At 45.0% G+C, this 23,502-nt stretch overlaps 1 protein-coding gene across 2 annotated transcripts in view; it reads left to right on the forward strand.

Moving 5' to 3' along the window:
• The window catches only part of PIK3C3 (phosphatidylinositol 3-kinase catalytic subunit type 3), an 88,710-nt gene that overhangs the window by 23,521 nt on the left and 41,687 nt on the right, over positions 1-23,502 (forward strand). For both annotated transcript variants that reach the window (XM_066615019.1, XM_066615020.1), the window contains 13 exons: positions 892-984; positions 1,784-1,969; positions 2,839-2,993; positions 3,551-3,641; positions 6,081-6,148; positions 10,524-10,629; positions 12,100-12,216; positions 13,686-13,817; positions 15,894-16,022; positions 17,210-17,279; positions 18,246-18,310; positions 20,261-20,345; positions 22,836-22,910. In XM_066615019.1, the coding sequence (XP_066471116.1) occupies positions 892-984; positions 1,784-1,969; positions 2,839-2,993; positions 3,551-3,641; positions 6,081-6,148; positions 10,524-10,629; positions 12,100-12,216; positions 13,686-13,817; positions 15,894-16,022; positions 17,210-17,279; positions 18,246-18,310; positions 20,261-20,345; positions 22,836-22,910 (1,372 nt within the window). The remainder of the gene's footprint in view (positions 1-891; positions 985-1,783; positions 1,970-2,838; positions 2,994-3,550; positions 3,642-6,080; positions 6,149-10,523; positions 10,630-12,099; positions 12,217-13,685; positions 13,818-15,893; positions 16,023-17,209; positions 17,280-18,245; positions 18,311-20,260; positions 20,346-22,835; positions 22,911-23,502) is intronic.

A 23,502-nucleotide genomic window follows, 5' to 3' on the forward strand; every position in this document is an offset into this window, starting at 1 on the left:
AAAGGTTAGAAACTTCCTTTTGAGCAAATGGAAAATTGAGATTCTTGGCTAACAAAATTGTGTGCTTACTAGCATATTTACCCCCAAATCCTAACCAACTTTCCAGCACTGGCATAGCAGTGCCAGTGGGACGTGTGCTGCATCCTGCAGTTGGGTAGTACACACAGAGACCTCCTCAAAGTAAGGGAAAGTTTCTTCCCTTACCTCAGAGTTGCATTACCCTTATGTTGGTGCTGGAAAGTGTGTTAGGATTGCACTCTTAGTGGTTCTGGAGAATTGCAGCAGACAGCTATGTTGAAAGTAGTTTTTTTACCATTTGTTCCTGGGAACCGAAAGTGAGAAAAAGGGACAACACTTGGGTTGACTTCAGGCTGCCTGTAACATCACAGAAGCGTGGAGATTGGAGGCAGTAAAGCTTCTGCTTCAGTTTTTTATACTGAATGTATCTAAATTCTAAGTATGTCCCCCTGAAGCAGATGTGGTGAGTTCCAAAGTGAGGGCAAATCAAATAGAAAACAGTGACAGTTGAGTAGCTTCCTTTCATTTCAGTGGGGCTTGCACAGACTTTTCTGTTGCAGTTGTGCCTTGCATACTGTGTAATTCCCACAGTTGTGGAACCCAACCCACTCAAACATTTTTTAAGATAGCCTTAGTGTTTTCCAGAAAAAAAAAAAAAATTGCAAGGCCTTGGTTTTCGCTCAGGAACAGGGTCAGGATCTGGCAAAACCAGACTGAATTCTGGCAGCCAAAGCGAAACTTGTAAGAGGGGAGGAATGCGTATGTTTATTTTGATGGATTCATTTTAAATTCTAAGTCCCGTTTAGGATGTTTGGGGAAAGAAGGGAGGTTAGAAATTGGAGCTAAGAAACACATGCATTATCTCTTATTTAGATCATTGTGAGTTATCCTCCAACAAAGCAACTAACCTACGAAGAGCAAGACCTGGTGTGGAAATTCCGGTATTATCTTACCCATCAGGAGAAGGTATCAACATCTACATTATATTTCTATGTTTCTGCTTTTCTTATGCCTTAGAAATTGAGACTTGAAAATGTAACACACGTGGCTTCTTATTTCTGTAAGTTTGTTTGTTTGTTAAAGTTTTAGAATACTCTGCTGGTGCCTGTTTTTCCTGCTGCTAGAAGAGCAGGATTGGCTGCTTATTTTTATCTGTTTTGTCTTGTTGAAACATGACAGTGCAGTCCTGCTGTTTACTCAGAAGTATGCCTTTTGAGTTCAGTGTTAGTGTAAGTATGTGAGCCTGTTGAGTACTTGATAGTCATTTACTTGGTAGTAGACCTTATACAGTAGGCCTGTGATACTTGCTTACAAATAAGCATGCATAGGATTGCGCTGCACATTAATAAGCAACTAGTAAGAAATAGCTTAAGACTTGGAGAAGTATGAATGATTGGCTGGGGTGTTCGCTAAGAAAAGAGAAAAAATGTTTTTTATAGTTTTCACATAGTCTTAATTGAGGGATTGAACTGATCTGTTCTTGGGACCATCTGGACAGTTGAGAGAGTGTTTTAGCCTTTGATCATGCTTTGTGACACTTTGAATGTACATCAGGGGTCTAAAACAGCACCTTCTCCCCTTGGAGGGTCTGGAAATGTTAACAATGGCTCCAGGTGAATGAATCTGTGGAGAAGAGGCTCTTATGTTGCTCTTGGAGTGCCTAAAAATTACTGTAGTCTGAACCACAGGCCTAGTTTTTGAATGTTCTTGCCTGGAAGGCTGAGCACAGGAAGGAACGTTCTTAGGATTGTGACTTTTGTTTTAGGCTTTGACAAAATTCTTGAAATGTGTCAACTGGCACCTCCCGCAAGAGGCCAAACAAGCCCTGGAGCTCCTGGGCAAATGGAAGCCCATGGATGTGGAGGACTCCTTGGAACTGCTGTCCTCGCACTTCAGCAACCCGACCGTGCGGCGCTATGCGGTGGCCAGATTGCAGCAGGCTGATGACGAGGTGCGGAAATGCTTTCCTTTCCCACTTCTATAGTGGGAGAAACTCAGATGGCCTCTCACCTTTAAGTTGACGTATCAGTCTGCATTTCCAGGGGTGCCATTTAGGGCAGGATGTCTGTCCCCCTCCCCTGTGATTCAGACTAACTGAGACTGTATCCCTGGATAGCTTACTGGTTGTGTCTGCTTGGCTTCTGTTACAGGCAGTTAAATGGGCCGAAGTATTTGGGGAGTATGCCAGAGGCACTCATCACTTTTCGTTGGGGAGACTAAAGTACTTCTCCACCTATCAGAGTTCGGAATAGCACCCCTGTTTGTCTTATATACATGAAACATGAAAGATACATGTTTTGGCACTATCTCTCCTCCACAACTAGTGTGTCCGTATCAGCCCAGAATCTTTGGATCTGTGATATTTTTCACATCAGCCTGTGCATGAATACAAAAGCACTGCTTCATGTACAGAGGCAAAGATATTTGTTTGCACGTAAGTAAAAAGGGTGCAGGCAGATGAGGTCTCCTTAAAAGTGCAAAGAGGTGAAATTTTGAATTCTAAGGAACATCAACCACCATGAAAGGATCTCCTGCAGGTCAGCTGTTGGCTTCCTTGAGCCCTGTGTGACATAACGTGTCATAAGTGCCGCCCCTCCCCCATGGCCTCTATTTTTATCCTCTTGGTTCTATGGAGTATGTGGCTACTTTCATTTCCCCCCCCCACCTCCAGGGAAGTCTCAGTTCTTTGTGCCATCCCACTTCCCCCCAGCATTGCCTCCAGCCTTTATCTACCCTCTTCTTCAGGTTACAGGTTGGCTGTTAACTTTGAACAGTTTGTCCTGCTGACCATTTTTTCCCCTTCCCATCTTCTCTACCCAGGACCTGCTCATGTACCTGCTGCAGCTCGTGCAGGCTCTGAAATACGAAAACTTTGATGACATCAAGAACGGATTGGAGCTGACCAAGAAGGATAGCCAGGGGAGCATGTCGGAGAACATGACAACCTCTGGAACCAGCACTGCTGACTTTGACAGGTAGACAAAAGATTAGCATCACTGGAAGTCTTGAGGGGGAGCAGAAGGTCTTGCAAGTTTGCCTGGCTAGCCTCCTTGCTGATACACTCTTGCACCTTCTTTTGCTAATACCCATTTCTTATGAAGCTCAGCAAAGAAGAAAAAGAAAAGGTCAGGGTCTGGAATTACGTATTAATTATATTTCTTCCTTTCCTGTGTTTGGAGAACAGAGAAGAATTGCAGTGTACTGCTGCTATTTTTACCCTAGTTTGTTCCTGTGTGTGCTTATGTGTAGACAGAGAGGCAGCCTATAAATCCTTTAATAAGAGATGGGCCATAGCTCAGAGGTAGTGTCCAACCTTTGCAAGAAACATGCTGCAGCTTCAATCCCTGGCATCTCCAGATGAAGTGGTCGGCAATTCCCACCTCGAGGTCTTAGAAAGCTGCTCCCAGTCAGAATAGACTGTGCCGGGCCAGGTGGAGCGATGTCTGGGGGTGGGGTCAGGGCCAGGCACTTCATATGAGAGAGTCTTAAATTCATGTATAAGATGCTTCTCCCATCTGTGTTTTGTCCCCAGTTCTCAGATCATCACGAGCCCACTTCCCCTTGTGTCCTCCCTGCCTTCAGCATCAAAGGCAAAGGAATCTTCTGACAGCGAAAATCTTGAGGTATGTTGTTGGGGTTTATTATTAAATATTTTTAATCCTTTAAGCCAGTGTTATTCAAACTCTGCGGCACAGCTCTTTAGGGAAGTGCTATGAACTCAAAGGGGAGGAGTGGGGTGTTCTCTTGCAGCGATACAGTCACACCCCTGGGCAGAATACGAGCCCGTCTTCTGCCCGTCAAACGGGAGTTGCTCAGCTGCGAGAGTGGCTGCTGCCGCCCCACCCTCTTTTCCCTCCACTCCGAGGCTGCCGCCTTTTGTGTTCACTGCATGTTGTTTCCAAAGCTCTTCCCCCATCTGGCAAGTACCGAGCATGCTCAGCTTGCAGTCCTTTAACCCTCGCTGATCCTTGTCTGGTTGTTTCCTAGTTCCCAGCCTGGGATCGCTTCTCATCAAAGTGAAATCTCTCTTTTCAACCCCCTCCCTTTTCCACTCCCCCCTTTCGATCTCCAAACCTTCCCGCTTTCCTCCGCCTCCCCAAATAAAACGCTTCCTATTTTACCAGTCACTAGGGATCTTAAAATTGTTTCCATGCAGTTGGCAAAGGGGAGGGGGGAGAGAGAGAAGCACACACTTTACTTGGCCAGGAGCAGAAAAAGGGTACTGTTTTTAAAGTGATTTATTAATCTTGTTGTTTGACTGAAGAGGAAAGGCTGTATTTTTAAAGTGATGAATCTTGTTATTTGAAGGGAATACTTATCAACCATTGATGAAGTGATTGCCAGTGCAATCCTGTCCACACTTTCCTGGGAGTAAGCCCCATTAACTCTAACGGGACTTACTTCTGAGTAGACATGCATAGGCTTGAACTGTGCATCTCCTATTATAGGAGACAAATCAGCTTCCTAACCAAACCCTTATCAGCTCTGATACATTTTCATGGTCCATTTTTGTTTTCCCCACCAGCTGCTGGAAAAATTTAATTTCATTAAATTAATAAAGGGTTCAGTCCTATCCAAGGAGAATGGGAGAAATGACTAGTTGAATTGGGGTCCACAGGGGTGTGTGTGAGTAATGTTGGTCAGACTGGTTGTTCACAAAGTTCGTTTGATAAAACAATTCTATTGGTATGCTTTCAAAGTTTAAAAAAAGAGTCCTCCTGGACCAGACAAAATCTACCTACTCCAGTATCCTGTCTCCAACAGTGATCAGCAGCTGATCATTTATAAAGCATGCAAATTGCTGTGTATTAATAATATATTTTTAAGATCTGCATTTAATTAATGATATGATTAATATAATTAATATTAATATAGTTAATATGTATATGTAATATATATTACAATATTATATTTAATATAGTTAATATTTCTGGCCACTTGCTGTTTAATGATGTCACTTCCAGCCCTCAGGAACATGATGGGGAGTCATGGCCAACAGCCACGGGGGTCAAGGGAGCCATGGCCGGAAAAGTTTGAGTACCACTGCTTTAAGCACTTTTCAACAGTGTTGAGAACTGGTGGCTGGGAAGTCAACCATGATCACCTGACATGGCTGTAGACAAGCCACCGTCTTAGTGCAGACTTTTTGCCTTGCAAGGTGGCTGCCAGAGCCAGGCACTTGCCTGAGCCAAGTGTACGCAGAGTACACTTTTTACACTCACCATATGCAAAGGTGCTTCTTATCCAGTGTGACTTAATGTGCAGCGGCAGTGAGGAATTATCCCCTAATTCTATGCTGAGGATAATTAGAAAAGTTATTAAGAACAAAACAGCTAATATTATAATGCCGTTGTACAAATTGATGGTAAGGAGTGAATACCTGGAGTATTGCGTCCAGATCTGTTTGTCACATCTCAAAAAAGGTGTTGTGGAACTGGAAAAGGTGCAAAAGAGAGTGACTTCTGGGTTGGGACTACTGGGCGGAGGCACCTTCCGTATGAGGAAAGGCTATAGCATTTGGGACTCTTCAGACTGGAAAAGAGGCACCTGAGGGGGGACATGATTGAGGAATGCAAAATTATGCACGGGAAGGATAAAGTGGATAGAGAGATGCTCTTTACACTCTCACGTAACACCCGAACCAGGGGATGTCCACTAAAACTGAGTGTTGGGATAGTTAGGACAGACAAAAGAAGTATTTCTTTACTCAGTGTGTAGTTAGTGTGTGGAACTTCTTGCCACAGGATGTGGTGATGGCATCTGACCTAAATGCCTTTGAAAGGGGATTGGTCAAAGTTCAATGGTTACAAGCCATGATGGGTATGTACAAGCCTCTGGTTTTAGGCCACCTCAGAATGCCAGGTGCAAGGGAGGGCACCAAGATGCAGGTCTCTTGTTGCTTGTGTGCTCCCTGAGATATCTGGTGGGCCACTGTGAGATACAGGAAGCTGGACTAGATGGGCCTTTGGCCTGATCCATTCGGGTTCTTTTTATGTTCCTTTGCTGCTAAAGTTAACAATGGCTGTTTTGCTGGAACTCATTGCCTTTTGTTTGCCTTCTAGCAAGACCTTTGCACGTTCTTGATCTCCCGAGCCTGCAAGAACTCTACGCTGGCTAACTACTTATATTGGTAAGTAGGTTGCCCTCTCTTGTGCCCTTGACATCTTTCGAGGGGTGAAGATTCCACATGTACTCCTGACTGTTCATGCCCAACCATTCATGCCCCAGTCCTGTTCCCCCTTCCCTGCTCTGGCTTGCAGTTCTCTAGGAGAGCTGCAGAACAAGTGAGAATGGGAGGGGGAGGGGGAATGAGAAGTTGCTGTTCCTCCTGCCACATAAGAGATCCAAAGGCCGGTGTCTGGGCATCAGAGTGAGGAACCTTGAGGGGGAAACACCCCAAGAGTGACATGAGGCAAGACAACTGAGCAGGTGGCTCTGAGAATTCATGGCCCTGAGGAATCGCAGAAGGAGGAGCAGCAGCAGCAATAGCAGATACACGTGGGCTGAGAAGTAGGAGATTAGACTCAGGGCATCGTGTGAAGGAACCTACTGGAGCTAAGCAGGTCTGTGTCTGGCCAGCACTCGGATGGGAATTCTCTCTGAACCCCTCGTAATCCATTTTGGGAGAAGGATTGAATGCAAATGTAAATGGATAAAGTCAAAGGCAGAAGAGAAAGAGGGGAGAGCTTGTAGTGGAGCTAAGAAAGGGCTAAGATGAGGGAAGTCCCTTTCACTGTTGGAACAGAAGACTGTTGAGGGAGGCCAACGGAGTGTTGCTCACATACCTCCTCAATGCCTCTTGATTGACTGAGGCGGGAGTGTTTTGAGCTCTTGCCCCCTCGAGTGGAAATGGGTTTGGAGAATGAATTTGTAACACTTGGTCAACATTGAATAGCAAGCAGCCTTTTATATCTGATATTGTGGTTTTATGTTGTAAGCCACTTTGAATACCCTCTGGGGGAGATAAAACGGGGTACCAATTCAGTAAATAAAATAATGTATGATAGTGATAAAGCAGAAAGAAAAAAGGCCCCCTTTACGCACTGGGATGTGTATGCTATATGTACAGCTGAGCACAGTGGGGAGGGGTGGGGAAGGCTTTCACAGCTTGCATGCAGGAGTTCACAGGTTCTGTCCCTGCCATCTCCAGCCAACAGGATTGGTAGTGCGTTATGCAAAAGGCCTCTGCCTGGCAGCCACGGACCTCCGCAGCCCTGCACCAGGGGCAAACTGGTGCCCCCTTGCGGGCTATCTCCACCCCCCCGAAATCCCCCCCCCACTCATCAGAGGCTCATGGAACCTTGTGTGACCTCCTCCCATGCTGGGGAAACCTCTGTGAGGTTCCCCGGTGCTATAAACTGTGCTCCCAGAAGACCGGAAGCACAGTTTCCACCCCTGTCAGGAGCCTCAGAGAGGCTTCTGCAGGGTCCTGGCACCTGGGGCATTTGCCCCAGGGAAGTCTATGGCAGGTACGGAGCTGCTGCCTGGAACGGTTTGGCTCAATATAGGGCAGTTTCCTAGTCCAAGCATCCCCCCCCCCGCAAGCTGCCATAGCAGTCCACAGAACTTGCATTTCCTTGTAAATGGAAAGAGTAATACAGTTCAGGACTGGTTATGTGATGGCTCATTTAATGTAGCATAGCAATTCCCCCACCCCCCAAAAGAGTAAATTGACACCACTCTTCTCCTGCTTTGGGTTTTCTTCACAGGTGGATTGGTTTTTTCATTCCAGACATAGACTCTTTTCTTCACCCAGTTCATCAACAGGGGCTTTGCATTCCCTTCTGCTCCCTGGAACCTCTTTCCCTCTGCCTTCTTGACCACAAAATTGACCAATTTATTGTTTCCTACTCTGTCCAGGCGCCTCCATTTTTCAGTGCCAAAATCTGAATGTCACAGCTACAGTTCCAGCAGGCATGGCTATAAATCCTAGGGTCTGATGATCAGTTACATGCCTCGACAGACCCACCTCAACAGGAGCTGGAAATAATCAAAGGAGAAAACATAGCAAGCTAGTACACCATTTGTAATGCTGTGGGTGGTGCAGAAGTCACCCCTCCTCCCACACAAATGCAGAATTAGGTACAAACTGGGGATGAGAAGGCCCTCAAAATAGAAGCACAGGAGAGCCTGTCCCGTAAGGGATCTCACAGGGAAAGTTGCATGGAGACAGGGAGAAGAGGATTCTGCCACAATCTCTGGGCATCAGAGATGGGGGATCAGTGGTCTCCAAACTGCAGCCTGTGGCATGCCAGGATTACCGTTCCCAGGGGTGGTGGTGTCAGGGCCCCACAGCTACCATTCGTCACACCAGATCTTCGCAGAGCCTCCCTCCGGGGAGCCACTTACACCGCATGTCACCCCAGAAGGCTCTGCACCCCAGTTTCTGGGGGAGGTGGCTCCCCCACACAAGGCTCTGCAAAGATTGGGCATGACAAATGGTGGCTGTGGGGCAGAATGGTAAGGCACCGCCACCAACGCGCCACATCCAGAACGGTAATCTTGGTGCACCAGATCCATCCCGCTGGCTGCAGTCTGGAGGGCCATGCTCTAGAACAAGTTGTTTGGCTCAGTTCCCTGCCTGTGTGGGTTGACATACAACAGCTAGGATAACGCCAAGTCTTAAGAACTGAATCAAGCCAAAGACCCACCTAGTCCAGCATCCGGATTCACACCAAGCCAGGCATGCAGCCAATAGCCTTCTTCCGCTGTTGCACTCGAGCAACTGGCTGTCAGTGGCCCCCTGTTCCTCTTCACCTGGAGGTTCCAAATCACTATTGTGATTGCAGCCAGTGATCGATCTCCTCCTTGGAGTGATCAAATTCCCTTTGAAAGGCATCTGAGTCAGTGGCCTTCACTGCTTCTTGTACTAGTGAGTTTTGTGTGTTGTTTGTGCATCACAATAATTACAGGTATCATTTTATTTCCTGAGCACACCACACATTTACAGAGGCACTTGAGTATTTCAGCTTATATTAGCAAGCACTGGGCCAGTTTGACCAATACAGGTATGTGCCACTTAAGGACAGGGATATGTTCGCCAATCCCTGATGTCATGCGAACTTTCAGCCCAATCTAGTGCCTTTGCTGTGTAAACAGACATTCCCTGCCAGATACTCAGGCTGCTGGAGACAGAATCCCTCTGATTTGCATTAAGAGCCTCTTTGTTGTGTTGGCAGTTGGCATTACACTTTGTTGTGTAATGAGGCAGTCAGGTCTCCCTCTGCTGCAGAGTATGGGAGACCTGACTGCCTCATTAAGAGGCTCTTTGTTGTGTTTTGACCATCTTTAAGTGGAAGGTTGTTAAGTGGCACACACCTGTACTTTGATCTGCCTGGCCCCAAATGTTTAAAGAAACATGTGTTCTTGCTGTGTGCCCATCTGGTCTCATCCTCTCCCTTCCTGGGTTGCTAATCTCTTTACGGGGGGCATGGTTTGTCCAAACCAGATAGGGTAACAATAAGGTTAAACATGTGTCCAGTGTGTGTGCATGCATCTGTAATTCCGTGGGCTGTACAGGGGGACAAAGTATCGTCTAAACTGATTCCACTTCCACTTGGATATTCCGCTTCCATTTGGAATATTACAGGATGAGTCTCACTATATATTTTTAGGTGTGTGTAAGCAACATATTTTACACTTACACAAAAATGTAATGTATGAATCTGACAACCATGTTTGCAAGCATGTATCTTGCACTGGTACATTCATTCCAAACCTGGGATTAATTAGCACTCCCCGTTGAGGCTGCTTTTGGTAGAACACTTAAATTTGCTGCCACATAATGTGAATCTGTAATTATTTTAAATGTTTAAAATATTTGTGTCTCACCTTCTCCTCCTTGATGTTTTTGTTTTTGTTGGAGGAAATTAAAAAATAGTTTCCTCTTTGGGGGGAAGCAGCTAAAGCAGCGAACCCCCCCCTTTGGGTATCACCCCACGGAACCTCCCTCACCCGGCTGACTGCTAATCTATGAAAAAGACAGAGGCAATGGCTTGTTAAAGTTGCAAAAAGAAGTTATTTACTTACAGTTCCATTGAGTGTATATTTACAGCATCTGATTAGGATCAGTGGTTCAGCTAACACTTAGAGATAGCAAGGCCCTGGAGCTGCCTCGCCCTGCATGCCTTGTGCTCAAGATGGCCTGGGCATCAGAGCCCTGGTGTGTGCCATCTTAACAGGTCAGTGGTCAGAGGACGTGCTCAGAGAAGGGAAGGATAAAGGGTTAGGGCCACACCTCACAAAGATCACAGAGAGAACAGGTAGAAAGGTTGGAGTCACTGGGCCATAGCTTGACCCCTTCTGGACAGCATCCTGCCCCCTCTGGACAGCAGATGGAGTTGCACCAACTCCAACAGTTTTAACAATGCAAAATAAATTTAAAACACACCCAGCAATTTGTGATGGCCCAGAAATGTGTCTTGATCTTTCTGGCAGCTGCTGTTCTTGCAACTTTTATCGGTTGATGTTCCACGTTTTGGATTGTGTTTTATGTTTTGTGAAAGGTACGTGATTGTGGAATGTGAAGACCAAGACACTCAGCAGAGAGACCCCAGAACTCATGATATGTACCTGAATGTCATGCGAAGGTTCAGTCAAGCTCTGTTAAAGGTGAAGCCATTTGCGTTGTGCAGGAGCAGCAATTTTCAGCATTTTCCTTCTCACGGCATACTGACCTCTGTGGTCTTTACCTCTTGTGACCTCACTCCCAGAAGACTTTTCCGAGTTCTGTGGCTCTGTTTTTAGGCCAGCTGTCTGTAGTAACAAATTGTCTGTCCTTCCACTGCTGCTGGGAGAACCAGCAGAGGGAGAGGGACGTATAATTTGTTATGACAGTCAGTTGCCCTAAAAACAGAGCCAAAGAACCCTGAAGAGTTTTTTTCAATGATTTTCAACCACTGTGCTCCAAACTTTCGTGGCACACCACCTGAAAATCACTGGATTAGGGTATATAGATGCATGGTAATGCAAGCTGCAAGTTGACTTCTGGACATAATTGAACGAGGTTGGTAAAGATATTATATACTTCCACAAGTCCCAGCACTGTGTGCATTCTATTGACTATGGTTGTTGTTCAAATATGGTGCCAGGAGAAAGCTTGATGTTCCAAACTGATGACAAAAATTTGCATAGATATGGCTTATTTTGCTCTTGCTATTCTGCTGGTGTGGGGGAGGGACAAGGAATGGAGAGAATGGAGAATGGAAAGGAATGGAGAGAATGGAAGCTATGCTCTGCAGTGACTGGAGGTCGTGGTAAGCCTAACAGGGCTTCGGGGCTTGAGATTTTACTTCTCCCCCCAGCAGAGATTCCCATGTTTTAGAGTGTAAGTTCCTTGGGGCAGGGACCACCTAACTATCCTCTGTGAAGCTCTATGCACATCAGTGGTGCTACCTTTTGTGATGACAATGATTTTGATGCTGAATTCTGTACCAAAATACCATACATTGTAAAGTTGCTGAATGTGCACCATCCTGTTTGTCTCCCATTAACTTGGTAAGGCTCAGATCAGACATTTTCTCCCCCCCCCCCCCCACCAATAGATTAGAGTTTTCCTCTGTTCTTTTGGACTTTTGAGGAGGGTGGGGCAGGTGGTTCCCATTCATCACTTTACAATGGACCTTTCTTATTCGTGGCCTCATCATCTGCAGATCTTAGTATATCATGAGGCCCTGCATCACCAATTTAATTATCTGTAGAATTTGGTATCTGTGGGGAGTCCTGGAGCAGATCCCCTATAGATAGCGAGAGCCCACTGTACTGGATTTCACACTGTCCTCTCCCCACCCCCAGTATACTGTAAACTGGCTTGTGTCACAATAAATGTTCACTTCCAGAATGATGGTTGTTCACATTCTTGTAAAAAAGCTGAAAGGTCAGCCAGGTATCTGCTGCAAGGATCCTTGATTGCATTTTATGGGAAAAAGCAAGCGAGTGAGTGAGCCAGGAAGCAACATTTCTTTTGAGCGAAGATGTTTATTTTTCCCCCACGTTGAGAGCGATGATTGCTACAAGCCTACTCCAGGCGAAATAATTACAGCAGAAAGAGCTAATTTTACTTTTTTCTCCTAATTCACCCAGGGAGAGAAGTCTGTCAGGGTGATGCGCTCCTTGCTGGCGGCCCAGCAGACGTTTGTAGATCGACTGGTTCATCTAATGAAAGCAGTGCAGCGTGAAAGTGGCAATCGTAAGAAAAAGGTAACCAGCATAATAAGACTGAACTTTTGTTTCCTTTTTTGTCTACACTGAGAAATTGAAGCGCAAGGGCGCGCCTCTTTCCCTGAGAAGGATGCCGCCTTGTGCCAGATAGTGTGGATTATGGAATTGGGAGATGAAGGAGTTTCCTATGTATGGAACCCCCAACTCTTCCCTGCCCCCAGCAGCCGTGGGGTGAGGGATGACTTGACTCAAGGTGGGTATATCGTCCCTGTCTGTTTCGCATCACACTTCATATCTCTTGCTCTTTGATTGCATGTTTCACTCTGACATTTTAATTAGCCATTTATTTAACTCTGCCCTGATGTGTTCCTGGGAGAGATTGTTGGCAGCCTTTGGGAAGAAGGGGTGCTTCCATTACAGGGGTCAGGAGGAGGAGGTTTGACATCAGAGGTTGAATTTAGCCCAGTGAGGAGAAGCAAGATCGCACATTAAAAGTGGGGTTGCTCTCCTGGTCCCCTCACAGCCGGAGGGCCTGAATTGCCCCGACATGTTGCTCTTGAGACTGTGGGCCTTCTGGCTTTAATGCCCGCCCAATCCATAATAAGATGGGTACCACTCATAACTCAATCATGGCTGGGAGGCTCAGCCTGACTTGCATTTGTGAGACCTGGGAGGAGCAAATCTCTCTTAACCTTCCCTGCTTTGGTTCCTTCAGCTACACCAACAAAGGCTTGAAGACTGGGAAAGTGGGATTGCTGTGGTGGATTCTGTCTCCCATTCTGGGATTTCTGTTCAGTTGTGCTCCATTTTTGACTGTTTGTATCTGGTCTTAGTTTAAGGAGAGATGAGGAATTCTGTTGGTTACCAACTGCCTCACAGTCCTCCTGCCTGACCGACCAGAGACGGTCTCAGTGCACCTTTGTGCCACGGGGCCACAGAGGGCTGCTTCTGACTCTGCATTTTTTCCTTCTTTCCATCCACTTCCTCCATACCTTGCATCATTTTATAAGTCTCTGTCAGGTTCTCCCCACTCTCATCCCCTACTTCCCCCCTTTTATAAATGAAACTAAACAATTTAATTATTGAGACACTTATTCTAGCTTTCCATCTCCTCAAAGACCCTTAAGACCATAGTCTAATGTTCATTAAAAACATTGAGTAGCCCCCTTTCTCCTGCACAAGGTGCTTACAGTAAGAAAACCAAGCTCAGCAATTTTTAGCATTTTTCTGCTCACAGCACACTGACCTCTATGGTTTTCTTTATGGTCTTTGGCTCTTGTGACGTCACTTCTGGCTTCTGGGAGACTTTTTTTGGACCACAGAGCCCAGAAGAGATTTTTAGCGAGTTTCCGCTGCTATGCTTCAAATTCCTGTGGCACACTTATGAAGCTTCCGCGGCACACAGGTTGAAAATCATGGTCTAGTTTCCCACCAGTAAGTGGAAAGATGGTGCGGGGCAGCTGAATTTGTACATAATTCAGTGTCCTCTTTTCCTTCTCTGCTCCCAGAATGAGAGGCTTCAAGCACTCCTGGCAGACAATGAAAAGATGAACTTGTCGGAAATTGAGCCCATCCCCCTGCCTCTGGAACCTCAAGTGAAAATTAGAGGCATAATTCCAGAGAAAGCCACGCTGTTCAAGGTAAGAACACTAATCTCTCTTGTATGAATCAGCAGCTTTAAGAGCAGAAGAAAACAAATGGAAGGTCTGTGCATTTTTTTCTTTTTAAAGGTCTTCATCTGGCACCGCTTTTTGGCACCAGGTGAGCCTTTCTGGGAAGACAGTTCCAGGATCTGGGCACCCCCAACACGGAAACTGTTCACCAGTTGTCACCCATCCAGTGGCATCGCTAGGGGGGTGCAGGGGGTATGGGCCTCACTGAATGACGCATGGGGGGGGGGTTACACCACTCTCGCCAAAATTAAAATCTTGGTATTTTTGAATAATGCCATCATGTTACATATCTATAGATGTATAATTTCACGTGGAATGCAGTGAAACTAACCTCATTGGAATATCTCTATTCTATCAAACATTATAGCCAAAAAACCCAGCAGAGGAAGGGTGATGGTACATCACCACACCCACTGCCCAGGGCATGGGAGGAGACCCATCATAGGGGTGACGCACTGCCTCCTGCACTGGGTGGCACAAGCCCTAGTGGCGCCACTGCACCCATCTCCCTTGGAACACAGCAGTACCTGAGAAGGGCCTCCCAAGGTGGTCTTAGTGTTCATGTAGTCTGCTTAGCCGACAAACTGTGTCTGTGTCTTGCTGTTGGTTTTTTGTTAGAGGTGGAGAGAGAGGGAAGAATGGATAACGTATAATAGAGAAATAAGCAGGTCTGCACAAAATAATTGCCTTTTTTCCTGTCCTTTTTTTTATGGGGGACAAATTGCTGGCTAAACAAATTAACTTCTTCTGGGAAGGACTTTTTTAAACAGAACTGCCATCTTCACTAAGTGGATTAGGGCGGAACAGTTAATTGTTTTAGTGTTATCCTTCCCTTAGCATTTCTTACATTTTATAAAATGACTTTTTTTCCAGTTTGTTGCAGTTATTTTGTGTAGCCTTTAAAAAAATGTTTAGAGGCAAATTTGCAGAAATAATTTCTGAGTTTGTCTTCAGTTTTAAAGTTTGGGAGTATAATCCTATAAACCAGGTCTAGATCTCTGGCCAACTTTCTTTCTGGCTCTAGTTTTTTTCCCCTGTGAAGGCACCTGACCTGATCCAGAAATCTCTTCTTGGTATTGCAGCTGGGGTTCATGCTTGGAATTATTTCCCTGCTAACTGGGCAAACCAGCATCTTTTAAAGTGGTGCCCTTTATAGTTAGCAGAGAGAGAACAGTTGCCCCTCTCTACCCTTGCATGGTGTCATTTCCAATGGCTATTGCTAGCGTCTTTTTATTTATTTATTTGTTTGTTTATTTATTTATTTATTTATTTATTTATTTGGCTGTGTAAACTATTTGGGAACTGTTTACTGGAAAGTGGCATATACATCATTAATTTGGAAAAGCTTATGTTTAAAAGGTGTGGGAACTGATAAAGGAATGAACGCGCAAAAGGAAAGACCGAAGCCTTTTTCTACCACCGTAGCCTGTTTCCTCACAACAGTGGCAGGGTTCCTGTTTGTGGCTGTAACCAGTTAGCAAGTGTGCTTGTTTTGGAAATCCATGGGGTACAGAATGAAAAGTGTGATTTATACCAGTAGTTAGAAAATTGGGCTTTTTTTCTTTCTTTCTTTCTTAGTGATTCAGTCCACCCTGATGAAGACACACTGCCTCTTTTTGTTCTCCTTTGGTCACCAGAACCAATGTTTAAAAAACAAATAAAAAGATTCTGGTCATACACAATGCAGTTGGGACCCCCTCATCTACTTGTGTATTCCTGTACATGTGTAAGAGCTCAGGATCCTGCAAGCCATGCTGATGTAGCAGTAATGCTTGTGCAACATATAAGTTCCACACCCTACTATTGTTAGCTCATTTTGTTTCAGAGAATCAGGCTATGTCTGTTGCATGTTCACTCATACAGGTGGAAAGGTGGTTGTGTGTGTGTATCTGTGAGACTAAGAGAGAGAACACCTGGGAGTTCAACTGAGGAAGCTTCTTTAGCTACCACTTCATAGCATTTTTAAAAACAGGATCTATTTTCACTATTTTCACTTAGTAATTCACAGAAAATGCTTTTTTTGTTTGTTCTTTTCCCCATCAGAGCGCCTTAATGCCGGCCCAGCTATTCTTCAAGACTGAAGATGGCGACAAATATCCTGTAATATTTAAACACGGGGATGATTTGCGGCAGGATCAACTCATTCTCCAGATCATTTCGCTCATGGACAAGGTGACACATGGCTGTACACATGGGGTCCAAAGTAGTTCCCATTATTTATTGTTTATGAAGCACCTATATAAATTAGTTTTCAGTGCAATCCTGTTATATTGGTTTGGAAATGAGTTGCAGTGTGTTAGTGGGCTTACTCCCAAGTCGGAGTACAGTACTTAAATTGCTGTTGATCAGCTCAAAATCCACCCACAATTAGGCATGCAGCTGGTTTTTTATTTTTAAAAAAATGCTTTAATTCCCACAGATTTTAGGAAGTCCTTGGATTGGGCACCACCTTGGATGAGGCATTCTCTTCCTGTCTGATGTAAGACAGGAATGCCTCTTCTAAGATAAGAACATAAGAACAGCCCCACTGGATCAGGCCATAGGCCCATCTAGTCCAGCTTCCTGTATCTCACAGTGGCCCACCAAATGCCCCAAGGAGCACACCAGATAACAAGAGACCTGCATCCTGGTGCCCTCCCTTGCATCTGGCATTCTGACATAACCCATTTCTAAAATCAGGAGGTTGCGCATACACATCATGGCTTGTATCCCGTAATGGATTTTTCCTCCAGAAACTTGTCCAATCCCCTTTTAAAGACATCCCGGCCAGTCGCCATCACCACATCCTGTGGCAAAGAGTTCCACAGACCAACCACACGCTGGTAAAGAAATATTTACCCAGAAAGATGTACCCAGTGTGCATTCACCCTGAGAACAATTCATGCCACCTTCTTCAGAAGTATTTATTCGTATGGAAATGTATGTCAATTTAATGGATGAATTAACAGCCGAATCTTAACCAACTTTCCAGTGCCAGAGTAGCTACAATGCAGACATGATATAAGGGAATAAATTTTCCCTTATATTAAGGAGACCTCCATTACTGTCCCCCCCACCTCAAGATGCCGCGTGCTCCTTTCTGGTATGGCTACTCCAGGAGTGGAAAGTTAGTTAGAATTGGACTGTAAGATTATTGAGGAGCCCTATTGCCACCAATGAGTTTCACACCATTTCCCCCCCCACCCCAAAAACAGCTGAAATGCCTCCGTTTTCAGTATCTGTGTCAAAAGTTGGGGTGGGAGATTTCAGCTGGTGCACAGACACCATAATCAGAACTAGGGCCAAGTATAAATATAGTAAATACATTTCTTGTGTCTTTCCTGTCCTTGCCTTGACTAATCGTTCGGTGTTACCTGCAGCTCTTACGCAAGGAGAATCTGGATCTGAAGCTGACTCCCTACAAGGTCTTGGCTACTAGTACGAAACATGGTAAGGCTACTTCTCTCTTTGTAGTAGCAAGAGTAATAAATCTTTAAAGAGCACTTGCAATAATTTATTCCAGGTGTATATTGTGCATGTCTCTTCCTCCTCTGTGGCAGCAACTAGGTTGGGAGGAGGGGATGATCAACTTCCCCTTGACTCCCATTTAAATTGGAGGTTATATGTTCTGCAGCTTCTTCTAGTAGTAGCTGCAGAAAGATGTCAGGAGATCTGTGATGGTGCCTAGTCTAGACATCACATGAAAAGTCCATGATGCACATCACTGCTGCTCATTGTGTGACTATGCAACATGAGTCTCTAATGGGCAGAAAAATACTGAGCTGGAAATCTGCCAAGCTAGCAAAAGTCTAGATGGAGCTTTTCAAGGGAGTTCTGCTGTGGGAGGGCAGAGGACACCTTTTGAACCTACCCCCCAGCAGTTGTGTTTCACATGTAACAGCACTATTTTCTCTTCTGGACAGGGCACATGGGATGCTGCTTTCTGCTAGTCAGGGCCATTGGTCATCTGGCCATTGGTCCATCTGGTTTGGTATGGTCTACTCTGATAGACAGCAGTTCTCCAGGGTTTCAGGCATATCCTTCCCCAAGCCGCCAGTGATTGAACTGGGGACTTCCTTCATGCAAAGCCTGTGGCGTGCTAATGAGCTATGGCCTTTCCCCTTAGCACCACCTCCTCTTTTTATATGGTGTTTTGGTTCAAAGTGTGGGGGAGGGCTGACTTTGAAGGGTAGAGCCAAGCCCAAAGTGAATGAGAGAGCTGACATTCCGTCTGCCCCTAAAAGGGAGTCACAGGCTATCCCGTCGATCTCACATGTTTGATACCTGTATAAGGCACATGAGTTCCAAAGCTTTTGGTCGCATCTGCACATCCCACAGAGATCCTTCCTGTTACTTGTTGTAGTGTGTCTGTGTTTTCTGGCTCTGGGACCATATTGCTGTCTCCATATTTTGCAGGTTTTATGCAGTTCATTCAGTCGGTGCCTGTGGCAGAAGTTCTTGCTACTGAAGAAAGTATACAGGTGTGTGTCGGCCTGGGGACCTGTACTGATGGGATGGGCTCAGGCTTCAGCACGGACTTAACACTGGCATTGCCCAGGGGAGGATGGTGTTCGCCTCCGTTTTGCTTCCACTGCTGGAATAGCTCCGAAGGGGGGGGCACTTGCATGCTGTGGTGAGGCTCCCTTCAAAACTTAGCGCTTTGCACCCCTTCTAGCTACACCACTGGTGAGAAAGAATGGTTTATGTGTAGTATTTTTATGTCCCACTTGCACTCTGAATTGAGAAAAGTTGGTTGTACCCCTTCAATTTCACCTCATTCTGCTGCATGTGTAGATGCAACCTAAGAACCATTCCGATGGCCTGTCTTTCATCTTGTTTTTCCCCCAATCACCGCTCACATGAGTATTCTGACAAGGAAGTGTGAACTGGCAGGTTCGACTAGCTAAACCAGCCTGGAATGTTCCAGATTGCTCAGCGCCCTCTTCCCAGTACTTCAGAATGCGCAAAGCTTGCACAGAGTGAAGTTGGCATTTCAGGCCAGTCTCATTTTTCTGTGCGTCTCTTCCAATTCCATTATAGTTTCTAACAGTTGTCAGTTCCCAATAGACACATTCACGTCAAAAAATATTGGTTAATACTAGAAAGCGATATGAAGGACTGTCAAACAAAAATGTGGCTTTGATTATTTTACATTTTATTGGGGGGGGGGGATGTCATTCTGCTCCCCCTGCCAGCTAAGTTAGAAAAATGGGAAGGGGCAACTTCCAGGAGAAAACCAAATTCAGCTTCCTCTTGGGGGAGGAGAAACAAAGGTGATGATCTCACATCACTGTTAAAAGCACACAGGATATAGATGTTTAAAACAAACAAAAACCAGAATATTATATTTAACTTATCATTATCAATGTTGTCCCTATGCTAAATTCATGGAGGATATCCATGATATGCTTTCTCCATGATAACTAAATAGAACCTCCATGTTCAAAGGCATTATATCTCTGAGTACCAGTTGCTGATCAGAACGGGTTTCGTGCTGTATTTGTCAGAAGACTTTCACTAATGCAGAGGTTTCCAAACTCTTCTGGAGAGGTAGGACCTCTGTAAGTCAGTTCAGGGGCGGGGCAGCAGCGGCGACAGCACTTCCAGGATCGTGGGCTCTCCATACCCACTGGAGGGCTGGCGCTGGCCCCTACAGCACACGCCTTTTTGTGCTGTGGTGGAGCAAGGCAGTCATGCCCCTTAAGGCGGTAATGACTGATTTCTCCTGGCTGGGGCATTATAACACCCCAGTTTGGGAACCTCAGTACTAACAGAAAGCTGGTCTCAATGGACTATGTTTGAGGGCTGTCTTGGCATTCTTAATAATTTTTCTAGGCCAATTCACTGTTGGAATTCTAGTTCTAACACCCAAAACACACACACATAAAGTACATTAATGCACATTTGCAATTCATTTTCTATATCTTCATTCACAATTGCTTTGAATTGCAAATACTATTTAAATTTTGCTACCCAGGCACAAAAGAAATATCTCTACTTTTGAAGCATTTAACATTCTCAGTAATTATGCAATAACTCTGCGTTTGAAAGTCAACAGGATAGGATTATTTTAAAGAAAGAGAGGCCCTTGAGTGTGTGTCATACAAAGTGATTTTAAATCTTCCTCCTTGCAGAGGTTAAGACAATTCTAGCAGACATAAACTAAAGTGTTGCAATGTAGCACTCAAGGAAAAAAAAAAAGATGTAATTTGCTTGATTGTTCTTTGCTTAATGTTGTCTGCTGGTTTTAAAAATAGGCAATTTCTGCGTTGAGCCTTTATAAGTAGGAAGATTGATACTTGGAGACATACGGTAATAGATTTTTTTTTTCAAGGCCACACACTGTGCATTTTCAGCTAGCTTTGGGGACTATTTCAGAGTGGCATGGGTGTAGAGGGGAAGAAATAAACATTTCAATGATGATTTTTCAGAACTTCTTCCGAAAGCATGCACCGAGCGAAACAGGGCCCCATGGGATAAGCGCAGAGGTTATGGACACTTATGTCAAAAGCTGTGGTAAGTGACTTCAGGGAGTTGCACGTCTGTGGCCTACTTTGGACAGTGCTGAAGCACAATTGAAGAATTACCAATCGGTGCTCTTTACAGTGCATCCTCTTTATCCACAGATTCTGAACCCATGGGTTTGATCCACAGAAGGTTCCAAACCTGCATATGGAGGACCCACAGAAGACCTCTTGCACACGACCAGAGATGTTGCCTCAGAATGCCTGCCAGAGACTTCTGCCAGAACAGTTACCAGAAATGCCTGCCAGAAGGCTCTGACAGGCGTTCTGGGGCGTGAGGAGGACGTGCCTGGCCTCCCCACACCTCTGAAAACACGAGGAAAGGCTACGGCGTTTGGGCCTCTTCAGCCTAGAAAAGAGACGTCTGAGGGGGGACATAATTGAGACATACAAAATTGTGCATGGGAAGGATAAAGTGGATAGAGAGATGCTCTTTACACTCTCACATAACACCAGAACCAGGGGACATCCACTAAAATTGAGTGTTGGGAGAGTTAGAACAGACAAGAGAAAATATTTCTTTACTCAGCGTGTGGTTGGTCTCTGGAACTCCTTGCCACAGGATGTGGTGATGGCGACTGGCCTGGATGCCTTTAAAAGGGGATTGGACAAGTTTCTGGAGGAAAAATCCATTACGGGTTACAAGCCATGATGTGTATGCGCAACCTCCTGATTTTAGAAATGGGCTCTGTCAGAATGCCAGTGCAAGGGAGGGCACCAGGATGCAGGTCTTTTGTGATCAGGTGTGCTCCAAGGGCATTTGGTGGGCCGCTGTGAGATACAGGAAGCTGGACTAGATGGGCCTATGGCCTGATCCAATGGGGATGTTCTTATGTTCTTATAGGTCAGACTATGGATTTCATTATCTGCTGTTTCCTGTGTCCACGGGGGTTCTGGGAATGGAACCCCCACAGATGCTGAGGACTGATCTGTATTTATGAGGAGGAGCAACGAGCAATGGATAATTCTGAAATGCTTTCACCGTAAATCCTGGTCCACTTACAAAGGATTGCTATAGTTTGGTTTTTTTTCGTTATAAACCTTTTGTTGTTGCTGTTATTTCTATTTGTAGGTTTTTAATTAAAATTTTGATTCTTCAAAACCATGACAGAGGTCCTATTCTCAGTCCTCCTAGCAGTTGAGGTGCAGCCTGTCAGGAAGTTACCCAGAACAGGGCATCTTCCAGGGAGACACCAAAGCTCTAGAATTTTCCCCTGGGGAAAACTTGGTTTTGCCCTTTCTGTTGCTGGCTTCCCAACAGCAAAGACCATTTTATTCCAGAGTGCTTTGGGGACGGCCTGAGCTGCTGCACCTGAGATTGGGGCACTTTGTGGTGCTGATGATATGGTGGTTTTGCTGCTCTCATTGTATGTGTGTGAAACTGTTTTTTTATGTATCTGCTCTTTTACATGTCTCTGTCACAGTAGACAGGATGGACATATTGTAATCAGTCAATCACATAAAAGTGTGATAGCTGAGAACATACACTCATACAGAACAGGGGATCCTCTCCCAGTGCAGTGGGTAGAACTAGATAACATCAGCAAGGAGGGAGGGTAACTCTATCAGGCCCCTTCACATCACACTGTAACAGCTTCAGTACATAAGCATGGACTAACTGCACCTTGTCCTTGCTTCTTTGTTGTCTGCTCATTGTCTCTTGTAACAAAGTGTTTCTATGCTGTACACCTGTATTTTGTCCCAACACCTTCCCCCCTACCACCACCCGCATTCTGTATCCCTGCAGTTGCAGCAACTAGGTTCTGATGTACAGAAGTAATTGCAATGTTTGAGAGTTTACAGAAAGTCAAAAACCCTTGTTTCTCTCTGTAGATCATGAATCCCTTTGGAACAGGGAACCGTCCTGTTCGGTTTCTGACCTAAAGCACTTTGAGAAACTTTTTGTTTAAAGACTGTGTGCAAATAAAAATAAATAGGACTCAGGTGTCCATCCCCCAGGATTCTGTGACTAACTCCAAATTCCTAGAGAGGAGATGGTAGGAGATATGAGAAAAGTAGGCAGGCACAAGAGATAGGGGCTGTTCTGTAGGTGTGGATGGAAACCTAGATGGAAACCCCCTCCCAGTGAATATCCCCCTGGTTTGAGGACTAGTCCCTTGGGGATTGTAATCCTGAACTAAGCAAGAAGGAGACAACAGAGGAAGGGGACAGAAATGGATGCAGGGGTAAACGGCAGGAATATGCATTCATGTCAGTTATGGGCTTGGTTCTGGTAGTGTATGGAGGTTTTGTGCTTGGTTTTTGTTATTTTGCTGACTCATATATTGAATTAGTCTACTGATGTTCCTTTTGAGGCTGCAGTTTATTGAGGAGGCTGTTTGTATTTTAATACAATAATTTTAATCATTTTAGATAGCACTTTAAAATTGTATTGCTGCACTTCGTTGCACCTTTGAGTATAGTTATATAGAAAAGCAAAACTGAATTGCAGTAAATAAAATGATTTGCCTTTTTTTTGCAGCTGGATATTGTGTGATAACGTATATCCTCGGAGTTGGAGACAGACATTTGGATAACCTTCTGCTAACCAAAACAGGTAAAAATGGCACATTTTTCAGTCGAGATAAGTACATTCCTGTGTCTTGGAACTTTAAAAGAACAAATTTTCTAGCATTTCTCTTCCAGACAGGAGAGGTGTGAGAACTGGCAGAAATAATTTGCTATATTGTAAAACAAAAGTGTTTTAAAATGCAAATATGAAACAAACAAGGCCCTGTCTGCTGTATAAATATTTATATCGGCCCCAATCCTTGGAACTTTGAGGCACCATTATACTCTGCAAACCTACCGCTGTATTAACAGAACCCCCTCCTCACCGACGATTATGTGCAGTAGCATACCTGGGGGGAGTGGGAATACAAATGCCTGGGCGCACCGCAACCAGTCCCCCCCCCCGCCACTGGCTTTTTAAGCAGTCAATAACCATGCTTTGTCTCATCTCAGAATATAATAATAATAAACACATAGAAATCAGCTGAATCATAACTGATGTCAGAAATTCAGAACATGTTTTCAGTGACAACTTGATCACTGCTTTGAAGCCATTCGAGCCCAGCTCCTTAAAGCTGTAACTGCCAAGAAGTTGGCAGATGAGAACAGGAAATAAACCTCATAAAATGAATGAGTTA

The sequence above is a fragment of the Tiliqua scincoides genome, chromosome 2, assembly GCF_035046505.1.
Source record: "Tiliqua scincoides isolate rTilSci1 chromosome 2, rTilSci1.hap2, whole genome shotgun sequence".
NCBI lineage: Eukaryota > Metazoa > Chordata > Lepidosauria > Squamata > Scincidae > Tiliqua > Tiliqua scincoides.